General features: G+C 50.4%; 1 protein-coding gene across 1 annotated transcript in view; it reads right to left on the minus strand.

The window, feature by feature from the left end:
• The window catches only part of LOC134411547 (ATPase family AAA domain-containing protein 3-like), a 47,179-nt gene that overhangs the window by 12,565 nt on the left and 20,002 nt on the right, over positions 1 to 14,612 (minus strand). Inside the window, exons 8-13 of the mRNA XM_063145409.1 lie at positions 12,686 to 12,841; positions 12,512 to 12,568; positions 10,343 to 10,468; positions 6,832 to 6,956; positions 2,461 to 2,512; positions 620 to 690 (exon numbers count right to left, since the gene is read on the minus strand). Coding sequence (XP_063001479.1) covers positions 620 to 690; positions 2,461 to 2,512; positions 6,832 to 6,956; positions 10,343 to 10,468; positions 12,512 to 12,568; positions 12,686 to 12,841 — 587 coding nt within the window. The remainder of the gene's footprint in view (positions 1 to 619; positions 691 to 2,460; positions 2,513 to 6,831; positions 6,957 to 10,342; positions 10,469 to 12,511; positions 12,569 to 12,685; positions 12,842 to 14,612) is intronic.

Below are 14,612 nucleotides of genomic sequence, written 5' to 3' on the forward strand. Positions count from 1 at the left end.
TGTAGAACAGATTTGTCTTAAATGTGTGCTGTAAAATCAGACATGTGACCAAGGCTATGTTCGGGTGGGCACGCCCTCTTGGTGCTAGACACGCCCCCTTGGGGGCCGACCGTGTTGTCCTCCATTTTGGTTTCCAAAATATGGTCACCCTACCTGAACCCTGCTCACATGTCTCCCCTCAGTCTCCCCTTCACCAGACTGAACATCTCACGTTCCTTCAGCTGGTCCTCAAGTCCCTGCATCATCTTTGCCGCCCTCTTGTGAATCCGTTCTAACCTGACCATGTCTTTCTGGAAACGTGCTGTCCAGAATCATACGCAATACTCCACATCCTCACTAGGGCCAAACAGAGAGGAGGAAGGACTTCACGTGTCTTGGATATAATGCTTCTTCTAACGCAGCCCACAATTGCGTTCGCCCTTCTAGCGGCAATCTCACACCGCGTAGAGAGAAGTGTTGTCTGAACTGAGACAGCCTGTCGTTTTGAGGATGCCAGACGTTCAGGGAAATACAGAAGATCGAGTCATCATTATTACAGGCCAGGGGGTGCAAGAGAGACGACGTGACCCACACCTCCGCCCCCCCCATCCCACCCCACCTTGAAGAACAACATCCTTACTTGTTGCTGTGCTGTCCTGTCCTGTGCAGGAAAGCGTTCAACGTTGCTCGCAGGTCTTCGCTGATCTTTTCCTGCAGGGGACCAACCCCCCCAAAAATAAGAAAAAAGGATGTAGCAAAAGTTCATGAGGATGAAAACTCTTTCCCCAGGCATTTAACAGCATTTAACAACATATGCCAAGTTAGTTTGTTTTTTAACGGACCCCAGAACTATTGTTGTTTGAATGGATACTGTTGTTTTATACTGTTCTGATATTTTGGATGGTTTTAAATTCTGTATACTTTTTCAATGTTCACTGTTTTAAACTTTTGTAAACCGCCCAGAGAACTTTGGCTAAGGGGCGGTATATAAATTTAATCAATAACTCAATAAAAGCATGCGAAGAGTTTTAATCTATCCCGGATTTGTTTTTATGGTTTCGCTGATTGATCAAAGCTGCTTTTAGATGGCTGTTGTCTCTGGGTGTATTTTTTAATTTCGCCTATTGGTTTTTAACGTTTCGATCTTTGTCAACTGCCCAGGGAGCTTCGGGCATGGGGTGGGGTAGAAATGTAAGAAATAATAACGATAGAAAATTCAAGAACTGTGGAAACAGGAAAAGGCCACAATTCTTCCATTAGACATATCAGTCACCAGCATCACACCCAAAAAGTATAGTGTTGGTTATCACCTTTAAGAGCCTCGTGTGGCGCAGAGCAGTAAAGCAGCAGTTTCTGCAGCTGAAACTCTCCCCACGGCCTGAGTTCGATCCCAGCGGAAGCTGGTTTCAGGCAGCCGGCTCGGGTTGACTCAGCCTTCCATCCTCCCAAGGTCGGTAAAATGAGTACCCAGCTAGCTGGGGGAAAGGTAATCACGGCCAGGGAAGGCAACGGCAAACCACCCCGCTCTAAGGCCTGCCAAGAAAACGTCAGCGAAAGCTGGCGTCCCTCCAAGAGTCAGTAATGACTCAGTGCTTGCACGAGAGATTCCTTTTTCCCTTCCCTATCACCTTTAAAGCCCTACATGGTTTGGGTCCACGCTACCTGCGGGATCGCCTTCTCCCGTACAATCCGCCCCGCACACTCAGGTCCTCTGGGAAGAATTTCCTCCAGCCAACAAAAACAAGGCTGAAAAATATCACCCAGACGACCTTTTCCTCTGCCACTCCCAGATTGTGGAATGGCCTAACGGGAGACATTCGTCAACTTAACAGTCTTTTGGAATTCAAGAAAGCCATAAAGACGGATCTCTTCCGGCAGGCCTACCCAGCTGAATGTTAAGATGCCTTTGTTGGTGCCTTTGGTGTGCTGCTTTTAAAGATGCACTGGTTTTAAATGCTCGAATTAGTTTTATGTACTCTATGGTGTTTTAATTGTGTTGTACCCCGCCTCGATCCAGAGGGAGAGGCGGGTAACAATATTATTATTATTATTATTATTGAAGGAAAGGAAAGGAACCTCTCGTGCAAGCACGGAGTCATGACTGACTCTTGGAGGGATGCCAGCTTTCGCTGACGTTTTCTTGGGAGGCCTTATAGCGGGGTGGTTTGCCGTTGCCTTCCCCGGCCATTATTCCCTTTCCCCCAGCTAGCTGGGGACTCATTTTACCGACCTCGGGAGGATGGAAGGCTGAGTCGACCCGAGCCGGCTGCCTGAAACCAGCTTCCGCTGGGATCGAACTCAGGCCGTGGGGAGTTTCAGCTGCAGAAACTGCTGCTTTACCGCTCTGCGCCACACGAGGCTTATTAAGGTCTAATGTATATTATTTTACCAGCCAAGACCAACTAAGGTGAAAGGAGACGGGACGGGACGGGTGGCAGATGGGTGCATATGTGTGTGTGTGTCTGTGTGCAGAGCCTTTACCGTTGCCCTCTTCCGCAAGAATGCATCGGCTTCATCCACGAACAGCAAGAGGCTGGGGAGGAAAGAAAACAAAAGGGAAAAGAACTCGGGTGAGGCGTGCGGGACGGGTCGAGCCAAGCAAGAGAGGCAAAGCAGCTTTGGTGGAACAAATACAACGACGGCATTCAGCGGGGGATTCCTGCACTGAGCAGAGGGTTGGACCGGAGGGCCAAAATGGGCCTTCCCGACTCTGTGGTTCGGTTGGGTTCACACAACTCTCCCTAAAGGATCGGGTCCGTAGTTTGGGGGTGCTCTTGGATCCAGAACTGTCACTTGAGGCACAGGTGAACTCAGTGGCAAAGAGCACCTTTTATCAGCTTAGGTTGATATAGCAACTACGCCCTTATCTGGACAGAGATAGCCTAGCTACAGTGATCCATGCTCTGGTAACCTCTCGTTTGGATGACCGCAATGCGTTATATGTGGGGCTGCCTTTGAAAACGGTCCGGAAGCTTCAGCTGGTACAGAACAGGGCAGCACAGTTACTAACAGGGACTGGCCAACGAGACCACATCGCACCAGTGGAACGCTTCCTCCCATATGTACCTACCCGGACCTTAAGATCATCTACAGGGGCCCTTCTCCGTGAGCCCCTGCCAAAGGAAGTGAGGCAGGTGGCTACTAGGAGCAGGGCCTTCTCCGCTGTGGCACACCGGTTGTGGAATGAGCTCCCCAGAGAGGTCTGCCTGGCGCCTACACTGTGCTCCTTTCGTCGCCAGCTGAAGACTTTTTTATTCTCTCAGTATTATTCTCAGTATATATTATTCTCTCCCCAGATCCGCAGGGAGGCAAGTAAGTGGGAAGGGGGGGGCAAAATGGGGGATGAATCTCGATCCAGCCCTCCGGATCTTGCTTCGGATCCGGTTCCGGAGCAGATCGGGGGAAGGTCGGATCGACCCGAAGCGGTTCAGACCCGATCCGGAAGTTCCAGATCGGGCTCCGAAGTGGTTTGGGGTGGTGGTGCACAGCCCTATTTATAGCCCCCTTCCAAGTCTACTATTCGATGATTTTGTGACCTCAGAGAGGCAGCCCGCGCGGTTCCCTCTGCACCATCTGTGAGTGGGAGGGGCGCTTGGACTCCGACCTCGGATCCAGGAATCCGAACTCTCCTCTGTCTCGGGGCCATCGGATCGCTCCCTAAGTCTGGGTCCAACTCAACGGTCAAAAGGGTTCCTCAAGGAGACGCCGGCCAAACACACACCACAGGGCAGGGCTTTTAATTCGGAAGGGACGCCCCCCCCCCGGAGGTTCACGCCCGAAGCTACGGCAGGCAGCCTATCACACGGCTCAGGGCCTGCATTCCAGCCGGCGCGGCCCGTTTTCTCCCAGCGGACCCGGAGCAGGTAAATCATTTAACGAGGAACGCCAATCCATTTTTAAACAGCTCTTGATGCTTCTCGCTTCCCCTCCGTCTCTCTCTCTCTCTCTCTCTCTCTCTAGGCTTGCAAAAAAGGCCGGCCCCCAACTCTGCCAAAGGGAGGTTGTTGGGCAGAGTTTTAAATAATTCATTCTATGGGTGGTTCCCCCCCCGCCTTTTTCCCCTTTAAAAGAAAAGGTGGGGGGGGAAGGTGGAAAATAGAAACGTTTGGGTGATGAATGTGGCGGTGTATCGATGCGGACGCCGGGAGCGCATGTCTGTCGGAATCAATCAAGGGGCGCATGCATCACCCATTAGCGGCGCCGAACGTCATCCCCGAACCTCCCCCCCCCGCACCTGCCCTCCCCCCAAAAGATGACACCAGCTGAACGCGCTGAGCCCCAGTCCTCTTACTGGCTTTTAATGGGTGCCTGGGGGAGGGGGTGTGTGGTGGCAGCAAAGAAGAGACGTTGCTGCAGCGTTGGCTTCTCTTATACTGCAGGGAAGAGGCTACTTTCGAACGCAACGCAGCGTTTATTAGATCCCCGGGCTTCAGAAGGTGAAGCCGCTCCATCCGTTAGTCTGTCCAAGTGCCTTCTCCTCTGACCGACAGTGCCCTCGCCCCCCATGGTGGAGAAGGGTCTTTCCCACCGCCTGCCGGGGATGATCCTTTGAAACTCCGGGGTGCACAACCTGTGCTCGGCCCGCGGCTGCTCTTGATGCGGCCCACGGGGACCACAGCTGCTGCACCCAGTTAAAATTTAAACGGAGAGGCCCAGGGCTGGACCTTCTGCGTGGGAGCAGCTGCTGGGCCACGACCTTTCGCGGGAATCCAAGCACGGCCCCGGAGGGCAAAAACAGACGCGCCGTTTCCTGACGCGGTTTCGCAACACTTGTGCGGATTAGGGATCTCCGAACCAGGGCTTTTGGGGCCTGACGGATCTCCATTGCAGGTTTTCGCAACTATCTTAAGCCTGGGGCAGAAGGTTCAGAAAACAGGAAGCTGGTACTGGCTCCATTCAGTACCACGGCTTTAACCAGGGTGGTTAACCCAGAAAGCCTAATTCACCGTGGTTAAAGGTGTCTTCTGAACACGGCCTGGCTCTCTGGCTTAACCACCATGGTTAAAGCCGTGGTTTAAAGTGTCTTCTGAATACAGCCTGGCTTTCTGGCTTAACCACCATGGTTAAAGCCGTGGTTTAAAGTGTCTTCTGAACACAGCCTGGCTTTCTGGCTTAACCACCATGGTTAAAGCCGTGGTTTAAGGTGTCTTCTGAACACAGCCTGGCTTTCTGGCTTAACCACCATGGTTAAAGCCGTGGTTTAAAGTGTCTTCTGAATACAGCCTGGCTTTCTGGCTTAACCACCATGGTTAAAGCCGTGGTTTAAGGTGTCTTCTGAACACAGCCTGGCTTTCTGGCTTAACCACCATGGTTAAAGCCGTGGTTTAAGGTGTCTTCTGAACAGGGCCACTGTCTTGTCTGACCAGTATTTGCCCTCTTTAGGCTCAAGGAGAGACAACTCTATCCCATCAGCTACTAGGGGAGGGACTGTACCTCAGTGGTAGAGCCCATGTTCTGCATGCACAAGGCCCCAGGTTCGATCCCCAGGTAGAATCAGAAAAATTCCCGCTTGGAGCCCTGCAGAGATGCTGCCAGCCAGTGTCGACAATACTGGGCTATATGGACCAAAGGACTAAGGCAGCTTCTGAGGTTCTTATGTCCTGCGAGATCCTTCTGTGCGAATTTTACAGGAGTAACCAGACAAAGCTGCTTTGCGTGATCGATCAACGAAACGGCAACACCATCCCAGCCGCCGTTCCTTCCACTCAGCCCCACCGCTGGAGACCCTTTGGAAGCCGGGGATTGAATCCGGGACCTCATGCATGCAGATGCTGGGTGGGGATGATGGGATATGCAGCCCAGCACACTTAGAAGGCTGCTCTAAGTGGCGCTGGTGACTTTGTCGAGGGCCAAGCGCGCCGAAGGCCCTGGCGTCTGCTGGTTTTTCTCGCAAACGCCACAAACGTGCCAGTTGTAATCCATAGAACCGTAGAGTTGGAAGGGGTCTATAAGGCCATCTAGTCCAACCCCCTGCTCAATGCAGGAATCCACCCTAAAGCAGCCCTGACAGATGGTTGTCCAGCTGCCTCTTGAAGGCCTCTAGGGTGGGAGAGCCCACAACCTCCCCAGGCAACTGATTCCATTGTCGTACTGCTCTAACCGTCAGGAAGTTTTCCTGATGTCCAGCCGGAATTTGGCTTCCTGTAACTTGAGCCATTATTCCGTGTCCTGCACTCTGGGAGGATCGAGGATCATAGAATCATAGAATAGTAGAGTTGGAAGGGGTCTCTAAGGCCATCTAGTCCAACCCCCTTCTCAGTGTAGGAATCCACCCTAAAGCATCCCTGACAGATGGTTGTCCAGCTGCCTCTTGAAGGCCTCTAGTGTGGGAGAGCCCACAACCTCCCTAGGTCACAGATTTCATTGTCGTACTGCTCTAACAGTCAGGACGTTTTTCCTGATGTCCAGCCAGAATCCGACTTCCTGTAACTTGAGCCCATTATTCCGTGTCCTGCACTCTGGGAGGTTCGAGAAGAGATCCTGGCCGTCCTCTGTGTGACGAGTGCTCTCATGTCTCCCTTCAATCTTCTCTTCTCCAGGCTAAACATGCCCAGTTCTTTCAGTCTCTCCTCATAGGGCTTTGCTTCCAGACCCCTGAACATCCCCGCTGCCCTCCTCTGAACACGCTCCAGCTTGTCTGAGTTCTTAATTAACTCTGCCTTTCCGGGTTCACAACCGCAAATAATTCAGAAATGTTTCGGAAGGATTCGGCGGAGGGGGAGCAGCGGCAAGGAAACACAGAAAAGGCGGATGGCTGGAGTGAAGGGATTTGGTGGTGCCCAAGGGACATTTTGCCCAAGCCACAGAAAGCGTCCGATCGAAGAAAGCCACAAGAAAATCGACCCAACTCACCCTCTCCGGCTCGTGTTTGCCCAGTCGAAGACCTTGTGCATGGCCGTAACTCCTTCCCGCCCCATGGGGGCGACATCGCCACCAGTCATGATGGCATAATCCATCCCGGAATGCACGGCTAATTTCTGGAGAGGAGAGGAGGCAGAGAAAACACCGAGCAATGATCAATATTTGCTCCGTGGCTTTACTGCGAGGTTCAGGGGAACGTCCAGGAAATCAGAGAATCGTAGACTAGTAGAGTCGGAAGACGCCTACAAGGGCATCGAGTCCGACCCCCTGCTCAAGGCAGGAATCCACATAATCTAATTTCGGAACCTCCCATCCCAAGAATGTCAAACGTATTACGTCTTTAAAAAGCAAGTTCCTAGCCCTCATGACTAAAGATAGAAGGAAGCATGCTTATAATTCCTGTTAGCTTCGGCCAACTTGGGTTGAAGTCGCCCAAACGGACACAATCCGTCATTCAGATGTCCAATGCTACCGTCTCTCCCTTAGTTACGATGCCTGAAAATTTGCCCTAGGTGAAGCAGCCTTATAAGAAGCCAGAGGAAAAGACAGTGTGGTGTAGTGCTTAGAACGTTGGACTGGGGCTCGGGAGACCCGGGTTCGAGTCCCCACTCGGCCATGAAGCTCACTGGGTGGCTTTGGGCCCGTCACCGACTCTCAGCCTAGCCCACCTCACAGGGTCGTTGTCGTGAGGACAAAATGGAGAGGAGATTTAGACTCCCTGGAGAAAAAGGTGGGATATGAATGTATCAAACACAGCTTGGAGGAAAGACAAGATATAAATGCAATAAACCTATGTATCGCAGATATTTTTGAACTACAACCCCCATCATCCCTGACTGGGGCTGATGGGAGTTGCAGCCCAACAACACCTGGAGGGCCACAGTTCTTCCACCCCTGCTCTATCAAGACCGGGATATAAATGCATCAAACACAGCTTGGAGGAAAGGCAAGATATAAATCTATGTATCGCAGATATTTTTAACTACAACACCCATCATCCCTGACTGGGGCTGATGGGAGTTGCAGCCCAACAACACCTGGAGGGCCACAGTTCTTCCACCCCTGCTCTATCAAGACCGGGATATAAATGCATCAAACACAGCTTGGAGGAAAGGCAAGATATCTATGTATCGCAGATATTTTTGAACTACAACATCCATCATTCCTGACTGGGTCTGATGGGAGTTGCAGCCCAACGACACCTGGAGGGCCACAGTTCTTCTACCCCTGCTCTATCAAGACCGGGATATAAACGTATCAAACACAGCTTGGAGGAAAGGCAAGATATAAATCTATGTATCGCAGATATTTTTGAACTACAACAGCCATCATCCCTGATTGCGACTGATGGGAGTTGCAGCCCAATGACACCTGGAGGGCCACAGTTCCTCTACCCCTGCTCTATCAAGACCGGGATTATCTTACGCTTACCAGCCACAGGGAGAACTCCATCTTTACCTGCTACCCATTTTTTAATCGGGGATCAAAGCCGGGACTCCCTGCCTGAGAAGCTGGTTTTCTACCGCTGGGGCGTGCCGTGCCACTTTCCCCTGGAGCGAGAGGTCAATCCCCTCCGGGTGGCATTTCACGCACCTGGCCTGCGGGCGAGGGAGGGCCGTGGCGTGTCACCACCGCCTCCGTTCATTAGGCCAGGCTGCTTGCACACGGAGAGGCCGCCTCGCTGCCTGAAAAACGCTCCCTCCGCCCTTTCTCTCTTTCTGCAGGGAGGCACAAATGCTGCGGACGGTTCTGGGCACTCTGTTTCAAAAGGGATAAGCGCTGAGCCGGAAACGGTGCAGAAAAAGAGCCGCTCGAGGCTTCATACATGTTGTGTATGAAGAAATGCTGAGGTGCGGCTGATTTAAATTTAGACACACACGCACAGGAAAAAGCAAGAAGGCCGAGAAACAGTGGATAAAAGACCTAGGAAATGTTAATTAAAAAAACAAGTGAGACCGTTATCTTTCACTGCTGCCACACACTTCTCCCTTGATAATCACAGAATCCTAGAATCGTAGAGTTGGAAGGGGTCTTTAAGGCCATCGAGTCCAACCCCCTGCTCAATGCAGGAATCCACCCTAAAGCATCCCTGACAGAGGGCTGCCCTGCATTGCGCGATATATCTGTAGTCAAACTGTGGAACTCACGACCACAGGATGTGGTGAGGGCCACCAATTGGGGACGGCTTTGAAAGGGGGTTGGATAAAGTCCTGGAGGAGGAGGCTATCCATGGCTCCTAGCCCTGATGGTTGTGTGCTACATCCAGTATCAGAGGCAGGGAGCCTAAACACATGAGTTGCTGGGGAACAGGGATGGGAGGGTGCTGTTGCACCCGTGTCCTGCTTGTGGGTCCCCATCTCGCGCTGGGCTAGATGGACTCTTAGCCTGATCCAGCACAGCTTTTCTTATGTTCTTATCACAGAATTCGTCGTCTACCCCCAGACAGACATCTGTCAGAGATGCTTTAAGGTGGATTCCTGCATTGAGCTGGGGGTTGGACTTGATGGCCTTATAGGCCCCTTCCAACTCTACTATTCTATGATTCTATGATTGCAAAATGTGGATTTCCCGGCTGGCATAGGTTTTAATTCTTTACACGGCTTGGGACGGAACGCCTCTCCCGACGTGAATATACCCGGTCACTATATCGAAGGTCCTCCTCTGGGTGCCTACTCCGAGAGAGGCTCGGAGTGTGGCAATGAGGGACAGGGCCTTTTCGGTGGTGGCCCCCAGACTCTGGAGCGATCTCCCTGACGAGGCTCGCCTGGCACCAACGCTGCTATCTTTCCGGCGCCAGGTTAAGACTTTCCTCTTTGCCCAGGCGTATGGCGGCACATCTCAATCGCCCACATGTTTAGTTTTTTTAAACCGTTTTTAATGCTTTCGGTGTGTATGTTCTGTGTTTTAGAATTTTAAATTTTGTATACTCGTTTTTATCTCAATTTTAGAATTTCTGTGAACCGCCCAGAGAGCCCTGGCTATGGGAGCGGTATATAAGTGTAATAAATAAATATAAATATAGATCAGGCCTTGCAGGGCAGGTCAAACTGTGTGAAAACTGTGTGAAAACAAGGGACAGGGCCTTTTCGGTGGTGGCCCCAAGACTCTGGAGCGATCTCCCTGACGAGGCTCGCCTGGCGCCAACGCTGCTATCTTTCCGGCGCCAGGTTAAGACTTTCCTCTTTGCCCAGGCATATGGCGGCACATCTCAATCGCCCACGTGTTTAGGTTTTTTTTAACCGTTTTTAATGCTTTCGGTGTGTATGTTCTGTGTTTTAGAATTTTAAATTTTGTATACTCGTTTTTATCTCAATTTTAGAATTTCTGTAAACCGCCCAGAGAGCCCTGGCTATGGGAGCGGTATAGAAGTGCAATAAATAAATAAATAAATAAATAGCACGGAGCGCCTGCGCACGCACACAGAGCCCTGGCCATATTGCTGCAACGACCCCCTCTGCAGACAACCTCCCCTTTGCCATAACCGTGATGGGCTTGGTCCTACCTTGGCAAAGAGCGTCTTCCCGGTCCCAGGAGGTCCGTACATGAGGATATTCCTGTACAGGCTCCGGTTGTTCCTCGTGTTCCGTGTCGCGATGGCGATGTCTCTCACGCGCTCCTCCAGCTTCGGCTGTGGGAAGAAAGGGTGGCGATGGACAAAGAGGCCACGGCATGAATGGGAGGCACGCGGCGTCGTAGATCCGTCACCAAGCATCTGCTTTGTATGCCAACGGTCCCAGGTTCCGTCCCTGGGATCTCTGGGTAGAGTTGGTAACTGGATGGGGTTGCACTTCCCCTGAAGGAGCAGGTTCGTAGCTTGGGGGTTCTCCTAGAACCATCTTTGTCACATGAGGCTCAGGTGGCCTTGGTGGCACGGAGTGCCTTCTACCAACTCCGGTTGGTGGCCCAGCTACGCCCCTATCTGGACAGGGATAACCTAGCTTCAGTTGTCCATGCTTTGGTAACTTCCAAATTAGATTACTGCAATGCCCTCGACATGGGGCAGCCTTTGAAGACGGTCCGGAAGCTGCAGCTTGTGCAAAATGCGGCGGCCAGATTGATAGCTGGAACAGGGAGGTTTGAGCATATAACACCGATTCTGGTCCGCTTGCATTGGCTGCCTATATGTTTCCGAGCCCAAGGTGCTGTTTTTAACCTATAAAGCCCTACATGGCTTGGGACCGCAATACCTGACGGATCGCCTCTCCCGACATGAACCTACCCGTATACTGCGCTCAATATCTAAGGTCCTCCTCCGAGTGCCTACTCCAAGGGAAGCTCGGAGGATGGCAACAAGGGAGAGGGCCTTTTCGGTGGTGGCCCCCCGACTGTGGAATGATCTTCCCGATGAGGCTTGCCTGGCGCCAACATTGTTACCTTTTCGGCGCCAGGTCAAGGCTTTTCTCTTCTCCCAGGCATTTTAACAGCATTTAACAACGTTAAGTTTGTTTTTAATGGACCCCAGAATTGTTGTTTTTAAATGGATACTGTTGTTTTTATACTGTTTTTGATGGTTTTAAAATTTTGTATACTTTTAATGTTTACTATTTTAAATTGTTGTAAACCGCCCAGAGAACTTCGGCTGTGGGGCGGTAGATAAATGTAATAAAATAAATAAATAAATAAATAAATACTCCTGCTTGAAACCCTGGAGTTGTGGCTAGTTAGAGGAAGGGTGGCCGACTCCTGGCCCTCCAACTGTTTTGAACTACAACCCCAAGCATCCTACACCATTGACCACAACTCCCAGTAACCAGAGCCAGCATAGCCAATGGTGAAGGCCACAAATCGCCCACCCCTGGTGTAGACAATCTTGAGCTAGTTGGACCAAGGCTACGATGGTGTATGAGTTGAGTGTGGGTGGTCGCTGAACAACCCACAGTTCACAACCCAGCAACAAACCATTCTCTTCGTGGGTTGTTCCCGGTTAACAAATCATGGTTTGTTGGCACGGCTGGTGTTCACACAACCCAACAACCCATCAGATGCCAGAAACAACACGGTGTGGCACCTGCCTGACCTCCAGAGGCAGGGAGTTACATGGAAAGGGGGCCACCACACTGAAGGCTCTTCTCCGGGTAGACTCCAACTGGGCTATAGGTCCACGTGGAAGCACCAGGAGCATGTTGGGTGAGGGGGACCAGGTATAAGACATTTTGAGGATGAAGGATTTTTAAACTGAGGGGAAATAGCTCAGGGGTAGCCTTTACCACCCCATAGGAGCTAGTGGCTACAAATCAGGCAGTAGCCCTTTTAAGAAACAAACTGCTTCTCTGAGGGGGTGGAGCGAACTGATGGTCTTGAACTGCTGGCCTTTATAAGGCTTCAGAAAGCCTTTGCCTGTCGCTGAGACAACAGCAGTCCTTGCTTGAGTCTCAGCTAAGTCAGAGCTGTCCAAGGTCCTGAAAGACCCTGCCTGGTCTAACTTGCCTGGCTATTCCACACCCTAAACTGGACTTGACATGTCCTTGGCTGCGTGTGACTTGATGGTTTTAGCACCTCTGGGTGCCTTGAACCAAGTCGGAAAGGACACGGATCCAGGAGTCTGAACTACCGTATCCCCACCCCATGCTGTCTAGGAGTCATAGGACTGCTCTCTAAATAAATCAAACAGGGGAGCCGTTTCAAAACTGGCATAGGTGCCACAGGAATGCGAAGCGTTGTGATGACTCACGCTGAGAACGACGCCTTCGAGAGCATCTTGGGCCTTACTCGCGAGTCGCTTGCCAACCTGGGAAGGCGAGAGAGAAGGCGGGAGGCGTTAGCCGTTGCGGCGGAAGAAGGCAAGGAAAAAGAAAAGAATGAAGAAGGCTTGGTTGAGTTTCTTTGACGGCAGACGGGGGTTTACCTTAATCGGATGCTTCAGGGCCTCCAGCACGGTGATACGGGACGTTTCCCGCACCAAGGAAGGTTTGCCCAAGCGAGCTTCAATATACCGCCCGGCAACCGCGGTGGCGTTTTTGGCACTGTAAACGCCGACGGCTAGGAGGGTCAGTCCGGCCACCTGTGGAAAGATGGAGAGAAGGTGTGTTGGGACTTCGTGCAAGGTAGATCCTTTTCTTTCTTTCTCTTTTTAGGAAACAACCCCCTGACGATTTTCTCAAAAAAAAAGCCCTCTCTCTAAACCAAGTTTTATTTGGAAATCTGCATTGAATACAACCAAACCAGAGCCTACAAGCGGGGTATTTCTCCACCCGGAATTTCTAACTCGTCAGTAATGTAATCAAGGCAGCTTAGCAAATATTACGAATACATTGAAGAGACACCTATAGTGGCATTGTTATCATTATATGGAGAATTAAACTGTAATAAAGAGACAAAAGAATTGATAACGAATTTGCTGACGGCAGCAAGGTTAATCACATCTAGGAACTGGAAAGTTCAAGGAGATTATCATATTGAAGATTGGCATAAAGAGATATGCGATATTGCCATTAATGATAAATTAATATGTAATATAAAAATAAGAAGAGGAATAATAAAAACGAATGATTTTGAGGGAATATGGAAACAGTTCCTAGAATATGCTTTATCTAAGGGGAGTGGGAAACCACAATGAGATTCTGGAAACAGGAATAGATCCCGGGGTGGGTTTTTCCCCCCCACTTTTATGTTAAGTATGATTATGTGAACACATTAAATTAGAAAAGTTATTAAGGTTATTCAACATTTATGTATTATGTTGTTGTTTTTGTTATTGTATTGATGTATGTTTAAGTTTTGAAAAGAATAAAAACTACTTTTTTAAAAAAGCAAATATTACGAATACAAAAACGTTGTAAAATGTAAAAGAAGACAAAAGTAAAAAAAAACAAAAAACACCAACAACGGTGAAGATTAAAAAGCAACAGGAAGAGCAAATACATCTTTAAAAGCACCATTCTGAGCAGTGCTGGCTCTAGGTTTATTTTTGGGGGGAGGGGGAGGGGGGGAAGCAGGGAGTTCTTGGACAAGATGCCTCCCCTTTAACAGACACCGTTGCCCATTCGCTAGTCATCCCTGCTCCAGACCCAATCTGGAGATCCAGAAGGAGAGAGCACAGAGAGTGAAGCAGTGGCAATCTGTTAAAACTGAATTCGGGACTCTCTACCCGACACTCTGGGCCTGTTCAGACGACACGCTAAGCCACGGTTAGGCCGCTCACCCTTTTGCAGCAAATGGTTAGTGAGCGTGTTTAAACCGTGGTTGTTTAGCCACCATGGTTAGGAAAGGGTCACACGACTCGCTAAGTCACGGTTCACACAATATTAAGCCATAATGTTTCGCTCAAAGTGCTTAACTATCGTAGCTTAGCGTGTCGTCTGAACAGGTGCCACATCAAACCACGGTTTGGGACAATCCTGGTTGAGAATCCACACCATGGTTGGAGTGCCTGAACAACAGTCTGCTTGGATTCCTGCCCCCACCCTATCACAACAGTGAAGGCTAGAAACTTAAAAATAAAACGGAAAAAAAAACCCGCTAAAATTGTCGGACGTCCGGCCCGAGGCAAAGCAATCCTGCATCACCGGGTGCACTCAAAGGCTTAATGCGCCTTCTGCGTGGATCATAATACATGTTCCTTTCTACTCTCGAAACACGCTTGCAGCACAGCCTCTAATTTTGGGAATTGTGGGGTGTGTGTGTGTTAAGCCACAGGAAATTCTGTCCTTTAGAAGGATGAAAACCGGCCGGCCTTCTTAATTGCAGATGTCCTTTGCCTTTCTGCTCAAGCTGGATGGGTGGGTGGGTAGGACACACGGAGTTGATTAATGGGCCATTTTGATATCGCGAAG

This window comes from Elgaria multicarinata, chromosome 20 (genome assembly GCF_023053635.1).
Source record: "Elgaria multicarinata webbii isolate HBS135686 ecotype San Diego chromosome 20, rElgMul1.1.pri, whole genome shotgun sequence".
NCBI classification, from domain to species: Eukaryota; Metazoa; Chordata; class Lepidosauria; order Squamata; family Anguidae; genus Elgaria; species Elgaria multicarinata.